Source organism: Pteropus vampyrus, unplaced genomic scaffold (assembly GCF_000151845.1).
Source record: "Pteropus vampyrus isolate Shadow unplaced genomic scaffold, Pvam_2.0 Scaffold194, whole genome shotgun sequence".
In the NCBI taxonomy this organism is placed as follows: domain Eukaryota; kingdom Metazoa; phylum Chordata; class Mammalia; order Chiroptera; family Pteropodidae; genus Pteropus; species Pteropus vampyrus.
Window position 1 is genome coordinate 1,432,031 of NW_011888975.1, and position 14,002 is coordinate 1,446,032.

The 14,002-nt window shown below is 45.2% G+C and overlaps 1 protein-coding gene across 7 annotated transcripts; it reads right to left on the minus strand.

Annotated features, from left to right (window-relative positions):
• Positions 1–6: 6 nt before the first annotated feature.
• On the minus strand, positions 7–13,234 carry FMO4 (flavin containing monooxygenase 4). 7 transcript variants are annotated; one of them, XM_011371711.2, is made up of 10 exons: positions 13,060–13,232; positions 12,885–12,981; positions 11,656–11,835; positions 9,307–9,495; positions 8,510–8,672; positions 6,841–6,983; positions 5,767–5,963; positions 4,353–4,705; positions 2,448–2,517; positions 7–554 (listed from the first exon to the last, which is right to left on the minus strand). In XM_011371711.2, exons 3-10 carry the CDS (start codon positions 11,785–11,787, stop codon positions 170–172), a joined length of 1,632 nt encoding a protein of 543 aa, XP_011370013.1. In that variant the 5' UTR covers positions 11,788–11,835; positions 12,885–12,981; positions 13,060–13,232; the 3' UTR covers positions 7–169. The 7 variants fall into 7 exon arrangements, with proteins under 7 accessions (XP_011370013.1, XP_011370012.1, XP_023393335.1 ...); XM_011371710.2 differs by having other exon boundaries at positions 12,885–12,986; XM_023537567.1 differs by having other exon boundaries at positions 11,656–11,793; positions 12,885–13,233.
• Positions 13,235–14,002: the final 768 nt, after the last annotated feature.

The window sequence follows — 14,002 nt, forward strand, 5'->3', positions numbered from 1 at the left end:
ATAATTCCCATAAGAGATGATCGAATCAACTTGGATAACAGCAATTATAATGGAAAAGAGAGGAAGGATGCACAAGATATTTGGAGATAGAATTAATAGGACTTGGTACTGTCATAACCAAACAGACTCATCCTCGCCAAATACTGATTAGGCAAGGGGAAATTCTATCTTACGGTTTACCTTGCACTGATTTCAAAAAAGGTGAAGATTTACAGATCAGTAGAAGAGAGGCAAGTAGGACAGGCACTCCCCAAACTTTTAAGTAATGTGACAGAGAGGCAGACTTGGGGGAATCAGGAACGAATCGAGTTTTTAAGGGTTTCAGTGTCCTGTCCCACTGGGTCAAGATGGCATTTCTGGCTCCATCCCATTTCCCAGGACCCATTAGGCGGTACTGGTATGAAGTACATGGTCCAAAGAAAACTTCCCAAGCTAGTCTGGGGTCCCGGAGGAACAGGAGCAGAATGTTGGGCTTCGTGCCGGTGTGCGAGGCGAGGTCGTCCATGTAGGAGATGTAGTCAGCTTTGTCCTTGCCAACATCTTCCTTCGCTTCCCTGGGAGGGAAAAAGACGGATCACTTTTCATTTTCCAGTTACGAGCGTCACCCCTCCTCCTACCATTTTGTTTCTTTTTACTGGAGTCGAACCATGTTTGGGGATGTTCTTCTATGATGAAAAGAGCGGAAACAGTCCGTTTACTCGCAGAGGGTATTTGCGAGGATAATTCATTTTGTTAACAGAGATGGTAAAAGGAGATGATGGGAAGAGGAGCTTTAAATCATGTTTTAGGTTCTCGAATTTAATCCGAGGGCAACATCTGATCAGTCCAAATGCAATAGTTGTCGGGTGGATGAGCGCGACCAGAAAGCATCATGTACACGGCCTCCTAAATTGTTTTTATTGATGTTAATGGAGAGTCGACACGGCTACGAGCAGAGTGTGTATGAAGGCTTTATTCCTACCTATTTCTATGACTCATAAACTTTCATGATGTCTCAGCGTCGTTCACTGATTTATTCCTTCAATAAATAAGAGTCTATCACAGACAGGCATCATCCGAGGTGCTAGGTGTCCAACAGTGAATCTAACAAAGTCTTTGCTCTCAAGGAGCTTGCAATCTAATGAGGGAAATCATCAGGCTATAAAAAAAAAATGGCCAAACACATATGTAACATGTCAGGTGGTAATAGGGAACAGGAAGGCACGCAGGGCAGGGGAGGGGGAGAGGCAGGGGCAGTGACGCGGAGGCTGGGTGGCTTGCGTTTCATATCGTGCTGTCAGAGAAGGCCACTCTCTTAGGAGGTGATGTGTAGACAGAGTGAGCTTCAGGTATCTGAGGGGGTTAGAACATTCCCGGCAGAGGGGCCAGTAACTGCACATGGTCCTCGGGGTCGGGGGCGTGGGGGGGCGGTCTGCCTGGCATGTGTGAGGAGCGGGGGGCGACTGGAGCGCCCTGGGGGGACGCGTAGGCGGGGAACAGCAGGCGAAGAGAGCGGAGAGGTGGCTGGTGGCCCCGCAGGGCCGCACAGCTGCAGGGGATTTTCTGGGACGCCTCCGAGGGTTTCGAATGGAAGAGCAGCGTGGCGCCGCCGGCTCTTGCTGCGGAGTCGGGACTAGGCCGTAGAACAGCAGAGTGGAAGCGGGGTGAGATCGCCCGACGAGAGGTGACCCCAAGTGTCCGCGTGAGAGAGGGGGTGGTAGCATCAGGAGTAGGAAGAAGGGCGTGGAGTCCGGATTCACGTGATGGTAGGAGCCGGTGTGGGGCGCGAGACACAGATGGCGGAAGGGTCACTGCGGGGGTGTTGACGGGTCACCGGGATGAGCGGCCACTGAGAAGGAGCCCAGCGGCAGGGCGGGAGGCCAGTGGTGGGGCTGAGTTCGCTTTTGGACAGCTTGAATTAGGGATGCCTGTTACCTACCCCAGCGGGGCTGCCGAGAGAGGCCTGGATTAGGAGTGGGGTGCTGGAGAGAGATCTGGGCCAGCGACAGGATAGCCATAAAAGCCACAGGCCTGGGCGAAGCCACTTAGGAGTGAGCGTTAGTAGACATGAGAAGAGGTCTGAGGAATAAGGTTGGGGTTCACCAATTTTTAGGGGCGAGGATGAGGAGACACCAGGAAATGCAGAGAGAGAGCAGCTTGAGAGGCAGGGGCAGAACAAAGACAGGTCGGGGTTCCGGGGGCCCGGCGAGCACAGGAATGCCACGTGCTGGGGGCCAGGCTCTGTGCGCCGCGGAGGGACGGTGGCTCCCCACCTGACACGGCTCGGGACACGAATCTAGTGGGTGGAAGGGTTAGGACCCATACATGTTCTCCTGACTCCCAATGCAGTTATTTCTAACCGGCCACGCTGCTGCTCGTGGGATGGCTGGTATAGCTTGCTGTGTTTTGGTGGTTGTAACGACAGAATATTTTGGTAAGTTTTCCCTGTAGCAGGCTACATTTCATACCTTTTTATGAGCTGCTCCTTTTTGGTAAACTCAGCCATCAGCTTTTGGGATGGAGGTATCTTACAGAGTCCTGTGGGACAAATTGAAAACAAACACTAAAGTCACAGCTGGCTTTTCCTCTGAGTTCTCCTCCCATCCTCTCTGGCCCGCCTCGGCTCCAGCCTCAGGACCCATGACAATCAAAGCTCAGACTGGAATTAGAGCTCAAGAGAGTCACTGTCGGAAGGTAAAACCCCACCCTGAGCTCCTTACCCAGGGGGCGCGACTGCCAGAATCATGGCCCAGCCCTGAGTGGCACCGACTCACTGGTCATCAGCACCTGGCCCTGCTGGCCTTCCCTGTCCCCTTCATTGCCTGGCACATGACATGTTTATATACATTATTTGTCTCATATTGCATACATCCCCCCATTTATATTTGTATGGGTATGTGTTAAAGCTATCGGTTGATGAAACGTAAGCACTTAAAATGACCCCACTTTTGTACACCTGCTTAGGTGTGTCTTTACTTTTGTTACATGGGGACCCTCCAGCCTGGAAGGGGCCTGGCGGTCTCTCGGTGTCCCAGAGGCTCTGCCTGCTGAGTTGTTGTCTCGACCTCCCCCCTGGGTGGCCTCAGCGCTTGGGCTCTGCCCTCCTGAGGCAGCTCCATCAGAAGCCAGGGTGTGGGGCTGCTGTCCACGTGACATGGGCCAGTCTTAGCTCTGCAGTGTAGTTGTCACCAGGGTCATTTCATCCCGTAAAAACTTTACTTGGTGGTTCTCGGGTGGCCTCTGGGAGGCTTGTGAGAAGCGTGAAATTACCCCTGTGATATGACCTAACCTGGTTTGGTTTTGTCAGCTCTATCATTCGGAGAAGCAATTTTGAGCTTGTTTATAGAATACTTAAAAACACCACCAGGTACCTTAAGAGTTTCAATATAATCAGATAATGCTACAAAAACACTTTAATTAGCCTTAAAGAAATAAAAATTTGTGATAACTTAATGAAAGGCTGTGGAATTTGACATTATGTTTGTACAGTGTGATAAAGTCAGTACTACTTAGTCCTGGGTGATACATGCCATTTATAAATTATTAGTGATTGTTTCTGTTCATGAAGGACAAAATTCTGCTAAAGGACAGCTGGTTGGCTCAATTGTGATTGCCATTCCTGGTTTAAAATAATACAAATGCAATCCTTTAAAATGCTTACTAATTTAAAATTTTCCTTACTTTAGAGAAGTATGATGAAAATCGCAATAGTAAGAATGACGGCGATCACTTAGCATTTTCTGTGTGCTAACTGCACTTGGCAAAATCCTTGTGACAGAGATTTTATTATCCCCATTTTACAGATTGAAGAGGCTGAGGTTCAGAGAGGTCTTTAAAAAGGTCATGAGTTTCAGATTGAGGATTGGACCCCGGGGGTCCTGGCTCCCTCACCTGCCCCCTTTATGGTGATAACTGACGACAGTTAATATCCAGGGTCTAGAATATTTTTTACAGGCATTTCTTAAAGGTTATTAACTCCTCAGAACTCGACTTTATTTACAGTGTACGTGATTCTTTCTTTGGAAGCAAAATTCTACGTCTAGTAATAAATGGAAAGCTTTAAAAGAAAGTAGACTAGACTAGAACAGACTAGGACCCTGAAACTTCCACTAATTTCAGTTAATCTGGGAAAAGTGATTATATTCTGTGGTCCAAATTTACCCCATCCATAGAGTCAAAACCTCTCTTTCACTTTGCCTCATCAGTGACATAAGCACACCCATGATAATATTACACGTGTAGAAAATGAATTTTCCATGAAACTTTTTGATATTTCCATATTTAGCTTACACCTGTTTGATTCTGGCTAAATCGCAGGGCACTAATTTAAAGACTCAGTTGACCACACGGGTCTTTCAATAGAGTCAGGGTACCTTTGAACACTCTTGTGGTCCATCGTGCCTGGAGCTCCGTAGCTGTTAAGATGGACCCTTTTAAGGAGAGGAAGCCGATGATAGCTAGTGTGGCCCTCTCAAGGTTCGAGGGAAAGACGAATTTGTACATAAACCTCTTCTGCGTACAAAGGCTTTTGAGAGGTTCTTCAAAAAAGGGGAAGGAAGGCGTGTACCCTGTCGTGAAGATCACCACATCGATGTTTTCTTCCACTGTGCCATCGTCAAAGACAGCGGACGTTTCCGTAAACTCCTTCACGCTGGTTTTCATGGTGACGGCCCCGCAGAGGATAGAGGTGGGCAGCTCATCGTTCATAATACGTTTCCACTTGCTCCTTGCACACGAGAGAAAATCATTCACTGTAGTTATGTCGACGAGACGCTTCAGCGAATGATTTATTTGGTCATTTCGGGGACATTATCGGCCAAGCCAAGGGAGTGAATTGACCATTATCACATGTTTTGTTTCCCTGTTCCCTGTGGGAGGCGTGTGGGAAAGGACTACACCCACTCTTTCCTGCCTGAGGTTTAAAAGCCTCTGTCTCTTGGAATTAATTTCTGGAGCAATGCTTTTCTTAAGAATATCAGGGTCGAGTATATAAAAATCCAGCTGATGATCCGTTTTGGGTCTCATGTCACCCAGGCTTCAAAGAATTGACATTAAACAAAGAGGGAATTAACAATAAACTTTTTGGATAAAAATTTAAAAATCTGTACCTATTTATACTGATAAATATTTTCATTACGAACATCATTTCTACCGAATCGCAGCAAGCATAATGTCTTTACAAAATTTACATATCGCATCATTCCACTGCCATTAATTTTCTTTATAAGTTGAAAGCTGTCTTACCAAAGAAAGATATGTGGGTCGAGCATACAATAAAAGTCACATTTAATGACCTTACACACACTTCGAAGGTTTTCTTTTCCTTGCCAATGTGCAACTCCATGCAGATGTTTATTAAAAAATATTAATTCTAATACTTCCTATTAGAGATTCATACCTCTATTCAGCCAGAGTGGACATTTATCAAAGGTTAGGGAGAGCCGGCCGCCTGTACTCACTGGTGCTACAAATTCTATTTGTAGATCCAGCCATTCTGCGATTCCTCAAAGCCAATTTAAATTTCCTCATTTCCAAACTGGAAATGCAAAGTTTTCACCCCTCATTTCCTCCTAGCCTCGTAGGTTACTACTTTTGTTATCAGACAGGGAATACTCCTACATTAAGACCTGTTGCAGTACCTGATGGACACCGTCTTCAAGAAATAAGCTTAGAACAGAATAAGCAAAGGCAGCATCCCAACTACCGAACATTTGGAGCTCTGAATAAAATAAAGTGAGAGATATCGATTCCATAATTTTCCCATTAAATGAAAAAAAATTCAAGTACCCCTTTGTAAGACCTAATCCATAATTCTCATGGTTAAATCTTTTATTCAGCCACCTCGCTTCAATCCAGTTTTGCACACGTGAAGGCAAAATTTGAGCAATAAAGTGACGGTATCTTGTAGTCATCATTTGAACTGGATAGCCCCCATCTGTATAACGGAAGATAACCCAGGCACCAGATCTAGTACTGAGAAGTACCTAAAAAGGGAGGCAAGAAGGATAAACACATGCCCATCATTTTGTAGTATTTTTCTTTGGTGTGTTTCAAATGGTCTTACAACACTCTGGTCTCAGAATGACAGAGGACTGGGGAATTTGCACATAAATCTACAAGTGACCATCCGTTTCTGTTGCTGTCACTGTTTTCACAAATCACTTTTACCTGATCTCCATACCTGTTATGTATTTTCATCATGTTTGGCATAAAAAATTATAGTATTAGTAAATATATGATGTCGATCTGACGATTTTCCACATGTAAATAATGTAGTATTTAATGTGAAGTTTTGAGAAAGCAACATTAACTGCTTAAATTAAATTCAATCCAGAATTAAAATCTATTTTATTTTAGATCTAATCATTGTTCTACAATTTATGTTAGGGTGGAATAATTTCTAATTTGCGAATCTGTGCTTAGACTTTCTAAAATCATTATGTAACCGTCTTGGGCAAAGTAAGGGTTGCTTTTATCTTAGGACAAAATATAAATCTGACTTCTAATTGAAAATTTGGAGATGTTCAGAAAACAATACCTCCTTCTATTTTTACATGAGAGTTTTGCCAGGATTACAAAGGGAGAGCGTAAAAGAAAGATAATTGGCATGGGTGGGGCAGTTGGCCCATTCAGTCTTGTTCCCGAAGGGGCCCCTGGGAAAAATGCCTCCTGGGCTGGTGTCCCCACGATTTCCATAGCTCCTCTCAGAGACGGTTCAGTTCTGAGAAGTGTGGATTTATTTTCCCTCGACCCGTGTCCACATAATTCGTCGATCGGCCAGTGTGTTTTATGCTCTTAAATACCTTTCTCCCGTCACCAGAAATGATGCGTGTGGGGGATGCGAGTTCGGAGGCAGTGTACCTGAGCTGCCCTTCGACCGAGCTCCACTGCGATGTCTCCTCCAGAGTTCCCAAGACCGATCACTAGGATGCGCTTGCCCTCAAAGCCTTCTGGGGTCCTATATTCTTGACTGTGCAGGATCCGGCCTTGAAACTTACAGATTCCTGAGGGGAAGGAGGGATCGGAAAATCAGAGCTTCCCCAGCATGCGGGCACAGGGGTGCCGGGGAAGGGGAAGTCCTGGAAAGATGTTAGCCCTTTGCTCCTGGGGCTATTTGCCAGAAGCAGGACCAACATACATCTGCCTCTCCCACTGGATGCTGGGAGCCCGGATGTAGATTTAGTACACACCGCTTTGTTAAAAATTAGGAGAATTTCTATCCCATATGAGTGTTCCCTTTTAAAGCCATTCCTTAGGAAAATCGAGCTCACTGCAGACAAGAATAAACATCTCACGCATGACCCTGAACCACCAAGGCGAGAAGTAGGTTGTTTTTTTTTTTTTTTTTGAGAAGTAGATTATTGATGCGTGTTATTTTACTCAATAGATACATTCCATAAGAATGTGATTTGTGTGCATTACATTTTTAACAAATTGAATTTTAATTCAATTATTTTTCACAAAAAAAAACATTTTGTGGCAAGTTCTCTTGTACGTGAAGTCATTATTTTTGTTATTTAGGCTCGTTACTTATGCTTTATGCTTTTTTACTTTACGGTTATTATACATTTAATGCTTTATTATATCATATGGTTATATATATTTTATTCTCTCTATAGCTATGTTTATGATGGGTCTTTTAGGCTCCTAACACTCTGTCAATAGAAGTATCACTATTATGCTATTTATACGCAGGAGAAGCGCTACCAAATATTTCTTCTCCTGATTTGTTTTTGGTAGTTATCGCCGTGGGTGTATATAAAAGACATAGAACATGGATTCATATAAACCGAAAACAGTAGTGACACAGTGTTGACAGTGGTGGCTGCAAATTATGAAAGCTGGAGGAGGAAACACAGGTGGCAGATAGGGTCGGCGGCCAGCAGACACTGACAAACACTGACAAAGAATCAGAAAAGGAAGCCCGGCAGTCAAGGGGACTTGACAGCCTCTCACCCCAATACTTCAAGTATGTTGAAATTTTAATGGAAAAAGATGAAACTGTCTCCTAGAGTATATCATTCTCCTACCATACAGTCATTAATTAATTCATTCACTCGATAACACTTACTGAATAGCTACTATATAACACAACGTTCGAATAGGATTCTTCGCCTGCTGAGGTCCTCAAAGCTGAAAACGAAATACAACAGTGTCCTAACGGGGTTGCTAAGCGGCTCTGCAGAACTTGCAAAGAATGTGTGCGCTGACCAGTTTTGTGATCTTTAGCCCCTCACTCAGTATGAAGCTGAAGTGGCCAAGAGTTGGAAATTGGAGAATTTCATGAAAGGAATTATTAAAGTGACTGTCGAACTTAAATCAGACAGGCAGGATAAAAGCTTAAGGAACAGTAGCACTTATATTAACAAGTAAATAATAAGACCTCACACTAATCTTGTGCTTTATGCCTTTCAAAGTTATTTCTGAGGGTGAACATAAAATTGGCCATAATCATTAGGGAGTATTTCCCATTATGAATGAATATCTTTCCTTCCAGAAGAACCCAGGTCTCAGGTAGAAACTGACTCACCAGGAAAGGACTCCAGAGGTAAATGGGAGTTCATGAAGTGTCCAGTGCAAACCATTACAGCGTCAAAGACCTCTGTGTCACGCTTTCCCTCTGTCTCTGTGACAACGTCCCACTGACCAGTTTCGGAAAAGTCTGGACGCTTCGTGACACTGCACACCGTGGTCTGAAAGCAAAAGACAAACACTTTGGAACCTCATGTAATGATGGGTACAGTGTGGTACCCATGTTTGTCACTTCGAGCGGGCCGAGTCGGCCTCACGATTGGAGTCCTGTTACCACTGGTTTATCTTCTCCTTGGAGAAGTTAGATAACTTGGGCAATGTCTCAGAAGTGGTCATACGGACTCATTCTCAAAACATCTGCACGCCTTCACTGGCAAGAAGAAACATTCAGTTTTTATTCCTGGCGAGAAAGAGATGAACTACAATAGCAGATGCATTGGGACAATTTAGGAAAATGAATTTCGACCCGTTATCATTTCTGTGGTTCAGACTTCTAGTCGTTTATTCCCAATGGGTTTCATGAACAAAATTCATTTTTCCTTCCCTATTCCCCCCCACCCCCCAAAAATCCCAAATTCAACCCGAAAGAAAAATTAAAATTAAAAGAAGGAACAAGAAAATCAAGAATTTAAAGAATTACTTGAAGAAAAACTGAACCCCAAGCCAAAGCCTTAATAATTGCCCTAACCAAAAAAAAAAAAAAAAACCAGGAAGTTTGATTCATCATTCAATTTTCCTTAGATTTGTGACTGGGCCAGCCCGTTCATTAGCCTTTCATAACCCGAGGGGTCTTACCCTAAACCGAATGTATTTCAGAAGGTCAAAGTGCTCAGCAAATTCTTGGAGATAGTTCCAAAACTTTTCATGGTTCACGTAATTGGGATAATCTTCTCGGAAGGGGAAGTCACTGTAACATGACATTTCTTTGCAGATATTTGTCACTAGTGACCTGTAGGCCCTGGTCATCCCATCTTTGGAAGTTTCCTGTGGTGAGGGCACAGTTAGCTTGATGAGTGGGGGAGACAGGAGGGAGAGAATCGAGACCTGAGGTTGCTTTTCTACTTGTTCCAGGAACACTTAGCACCGGGTCCCCATGCTCGAGTTGTCAGAAGCCGTTGCTGGGATTGGAATTATTCAACACGGTGTCTTTCTCAGACTCCAAAGCAGCTAACAAAAGGTAACAGGGCTCTCTGAGGCTAACGTGCCCTTGCGTGACGCCACGAACGTGGGGCCAGCCCCTGGTCTGTCTCGCTCGCCTTTGCCTTCTTGCCTTGCCACGGTTAATCCCCTCACCCAGGCTCTGAACCTCTTCCTCATGCCTTTCTTCCGGGAACTCCTCACTGATTTTTCTATTTATTTTCTTACATATTTCCAATCGGTCTCTCTTCATTCGCTCCTTCCCATCGGCTCTTAAAATATCGAAGGCTCTAATTTTGAAAATGAAACAGAACTGTCCCCTTTCAACCTAAGTCCCCTTCCGAGCTCACGTCTGTCTGTCCTGCCTCAAGTTTCACGAAGGGATCATCATCTTGGCAGCCTCTGTTCCCTCAGACTCCCCAACTGTGTAGCGGTGCCTCGTCTCCGTCTCCGTCACCCCAAAAAACAGAAAGGTCTACATCAAAGGCACCGCACCCGTGAACTTCTTGTGGCTGCAGCTAATCTCTCTTTCTCCTTCAAGTTTCTTTCTGAGCTGTCACTTTCTCTGAGAAGCCGTCCCTGACCCAGCAGTCCTACGCGAGGTCATTGTTGTGGCCCCATAGCACCCTGCCCTTCCGAACTGATCACGCGTCCCTGTGATCATCTGTTTACTGATTCCGTTCCCCGCCACACTGTGAGGAGGACAGGGCCTCTGTCTACCTCATTCCCCACCGTATCCTGAGAGAAGGGCATGATAAGTACTATTCGAATGAATGAAAATTAATACTACAAATGTGTTTTTGAAAAAAAAATTGCATATATATGACTGGAAGAAATTACATGAAAACTTTAAGGGCGCTGACCCATGGGTATTGATGTTATATTTAATTTGCATTGATCCTTTTGTTTAATTAAATATTATTTTCTAAAATTAATCTGTATTACTTTAGGTTGGGAGAAGGAAACCAAACAAACCGTGAGGTCAAATAGCAAGGGTACACAAACCAGACACGACACTTTCTTTCCACACGGACGACGTCGGGCGCCTGATGAGGTTCACGGGACCCCAGAAGGCCGTAATCCTAAGCTTGTGACCACTCCTGCTCACATGCATTTGCTTATTCTGTTTCTTCATCATCCACCCAAGACTGGCAGATGCCACCTCCTCCATGAAGGCTTCCCTCATTCATACCAGTCTGAAGTACTCTCTCCCATCTTGAGCTCCCAATGACTGCTGCTCGTCTCTTGCCCCTGAAGCATTCAGTACTCAGGCCTCCCGTCCTCAGACACCTTCTACCTCACTACTGGGGCAGATTCCCCGAACCCCACTGAAGATCCTGCTACCCCCAGTACCCGGGACCAATCCTGGCCAGAGGCAGTTGGTATTAGCCACTTCTAGCCCCAATTTCTGATGCTCGAGTCACATAATGGCTGGCCTAGCCCGGAGCATAACCCCAGCTGCATATTCCACTCCCAAGAAGGATCGATCAGTGCCTGGGGGATTCTTATTCTGATCATTTCTTTCAAGGTCAGGGTTCTTGCCTCGCCCTTGCCAACTGTCTTCACAAGGACCTGAACGATGCCTGAGGGCTGGGGCTCCATGACCTGATGCCAACTTCCATCTTTCCTAAAGTGTCATCTGCTCCCTATTCACCAAGGCCATTCTGCTTACCTGATGTGACACTCAGCTACTTTGTCTTAGAATGTCCATGGTCCGGAAATCATCATTACTTTTGATATTGTGTTTGTGTATCAAACTTAACTCTTTTGACTCTTTCTTCCGTTCTCTTCCCAGTTTCCCTCCCTGCCAATCCTCCAGGCTCATCACCTATGAGACCGCGTCTGCGCAGTGTCAGCGTGGCATCGCATCATGCCCAAGTGCGTGTCGTTGGGTGAGCAGCTCCCTTCCTTGGTCACCAAGGTAGGCTAAAGCCACCATGCCTGAGCAGGGACAGAGCTCACAGTCGGATTATGACTGATGGAGGTGGGAGGGAATGAACTACGCACAGAAAACTTCCATAGTCCCCCGATGTCATCGCGCCTCTCAAAGCAGGTGGGCTCCAGGTCCTCGTCCAAGCAGCACTTGATGGAGGAGAGGCCACTCACACCAGCCCCGATCACTGCAACTCGCTTGGCCATACTATGCTGCTAGAGGAAGGTCGAGCGAAGCTCCTTTATATCACAAGCCTGGAAGGGAACGCTTGTCACAGAATTCGACTTTTATAGTAATATAAATACCCTCCTTTCATCTTTGAGCTGAGGCAGAATCGCATTTTGGTTAAAAACGAGGGCCCTGAAATTAGACTGTTTTGCTTTAAATCCTGGCTTCACTTATTAACGGTGTGACCTTGGGTTAGCTGTCTTACCCTTCCTGCGTCTTAGTTTTCTCATCGCTACCATGCCGATGTAAATAATAGTAGTACTTATTTTAAATATTTGTCATAAAGTTAAATGACTGCTTATATGTTAGAAGCGTTGTAAAAGTGTATCCGCTACGTAGTAAGTGCTCAATTAAAAATCGAGCTCTTGTTATTAGCTAGTTTGCCAAAACTCTGAGTCCCTGGGGACTTTAGATTAAAGGGGTCCATTGCAATCACCTAGCCTCCTTGAACCTTAAGAATTGCAGTCATCAAAAATGTTAGTTTTTATTCAGAGCATCTAGAGTCCTGGACCACGTCCTGCCATGCGACGAAGATATTATATGAATTGGGGGGTGGGGGATGAGTGTCTTAACCTTGTTTAGAGGCAGGATCGGCTGAGCTTGATACAGAACAAAGCCCCCACGGAAAGTCACATGGGACACTCTGGAGTCCACGACGAGGTCACAGGAAAATGGAGATGCCTGTGTTTGTCAGGACAGATTGGGGGAAGTCAGTGTCATGGGCATTTATAACCAGTTCTTCCTGCCGCAAGCTATGTGGAGGGTCTTGTGCCTCGTACTCCCATCTCATCCAGAATATGAAATCAGGGGCGTGTCCAGAATCACAGAAAGTCCCATGACTCTGTTATTCTCACTGACACTTTCCTTTTGGGTGGTCTGTCTCTTCCTAGAATGTTCGTTCGCTTCCTGACTTCCACCTTCATTCTGTTGCTTTAACCCTAATCAAGAAACTCCTGAAGAAGAGACATTCATTCCTAAGGAATGCAGTCAGAATATTCATCCTCTGCCAAAGCAGCTTTTGGAAGCATTTCCCCACTAAAAAGAAAAAAAAAAAAAAAAAATCCAGGGCACTTACCTTGTTGTTATAGAGCAGATACTCTGACAAATTATTTCTCAAAGTCAATAGCCAATGTAGCGTTTGTCAAAGGCAGCGTTTGTCTTTTAAACAAAATCTGTTCTAAAAGAAAAATAAAGGAATGCTGATTTTGATCACCATAGTCTCGGGGTAAAACAAACACCACCCGTCTTGCCTGTTAACACTGGTGACGGCTGGAAGAATACGAGCTGCAGGCAAAGAAAAGTTGGGCAGAACACGAGCTCGATACTTCCGCGACCTCAAGGGTGGGCTGAAGGACGGTTTGGATAGGGCTTCCGGATCGGAAGGCGTGGACGCTTCTGCCTCTTTCCCCACCCTCCTTCCGTCACTGTCCGCGCAAAGCCCCAGGGGGCAGCGCCCGGCGGTCGGCTGCACTTCTCACTGCAGCCTCCAGAGGGCGCCGAGTCACGGAAAGCCCAACCCTCAGTGAAACAGGCGTCGTCAACCTGTTTCAACCTGGAACAAGCTTATTCGACCCTGAGTTCTTAGTCCCTTGAACCATCTGGGAGCTTTTCAAAGGAGAAAGTAACTTGGGTGACTATCACCTCCCCAAGTTCTTTCATGTCTAGAGTTACCTAACTCCAGAAGTGTGATTAAAATTCAAACCTTATAATGGAATTAAGCGGTTTCATTTTTTCAAGAAGGGTCAGCAGAGGAAGCTGGGAAATGTGTTTAAGAAAGCGTGAAACTAGTTGCGAATATTAACCTAGGGCATAAGAAGAAGGAAAGTGAGAAGAAGCAGCAGTAATAGGACACTGAGTAGGCATCGTCTTTTTTCGTTTTTTCCCCTTCTCCATCAAATGCTTGAAAGACCATCGTACAAAAAACCATTCTAGGTTCCTTGAACAGTGTTTAGTCCAGAAGCACAGATACAAATGCCCACAGGGTTCAGGAAAGTCAGCCTAACGAAGGCAGGGGGCCAGGTAAGACTGGCCTGGAGAGCACACTCCCTGTCTTTTGGATTCAGCTAAATGGTCCTATTTGAGAGCGGGAGCCCAACATTGCAAGGCTTTAGGCTCCTTGCAATAGAAACCACAAATCCAGATATTTATATGAAATCTTCTGTTGGCAGCCAATTAATTTTTATTTTGAAAAAT

What these genes read in the sequence shown, in the direction of transcription:
- FMO4 (XM_023537567.1), bottom strand. Translation starts at nt 11,787, where the DNA reads ATGGCCAAGCGAGTTGCAGTGATCGGGGCTGGTGTGAGTGGCCTCTCC. An exon ending in ACCTCTGGAGTCCTTTCCTG is followed by an intron (nt 6,984 to 8,509) that starts GTGAGTCAGTTT and finishes CCTTCCCCTCAG; the next exon opens with GAATCTGTAAGTTTCAAGGC. An exon ending in AAGGAGCAGCTCATAAAAAG is followed by an intron (nt 555 to 2,447) that starts GTATGAAATGTA and finishes TTTCCCTCCCAG; the next exon opens with GGAAGCGAAGGAAGATGTTG.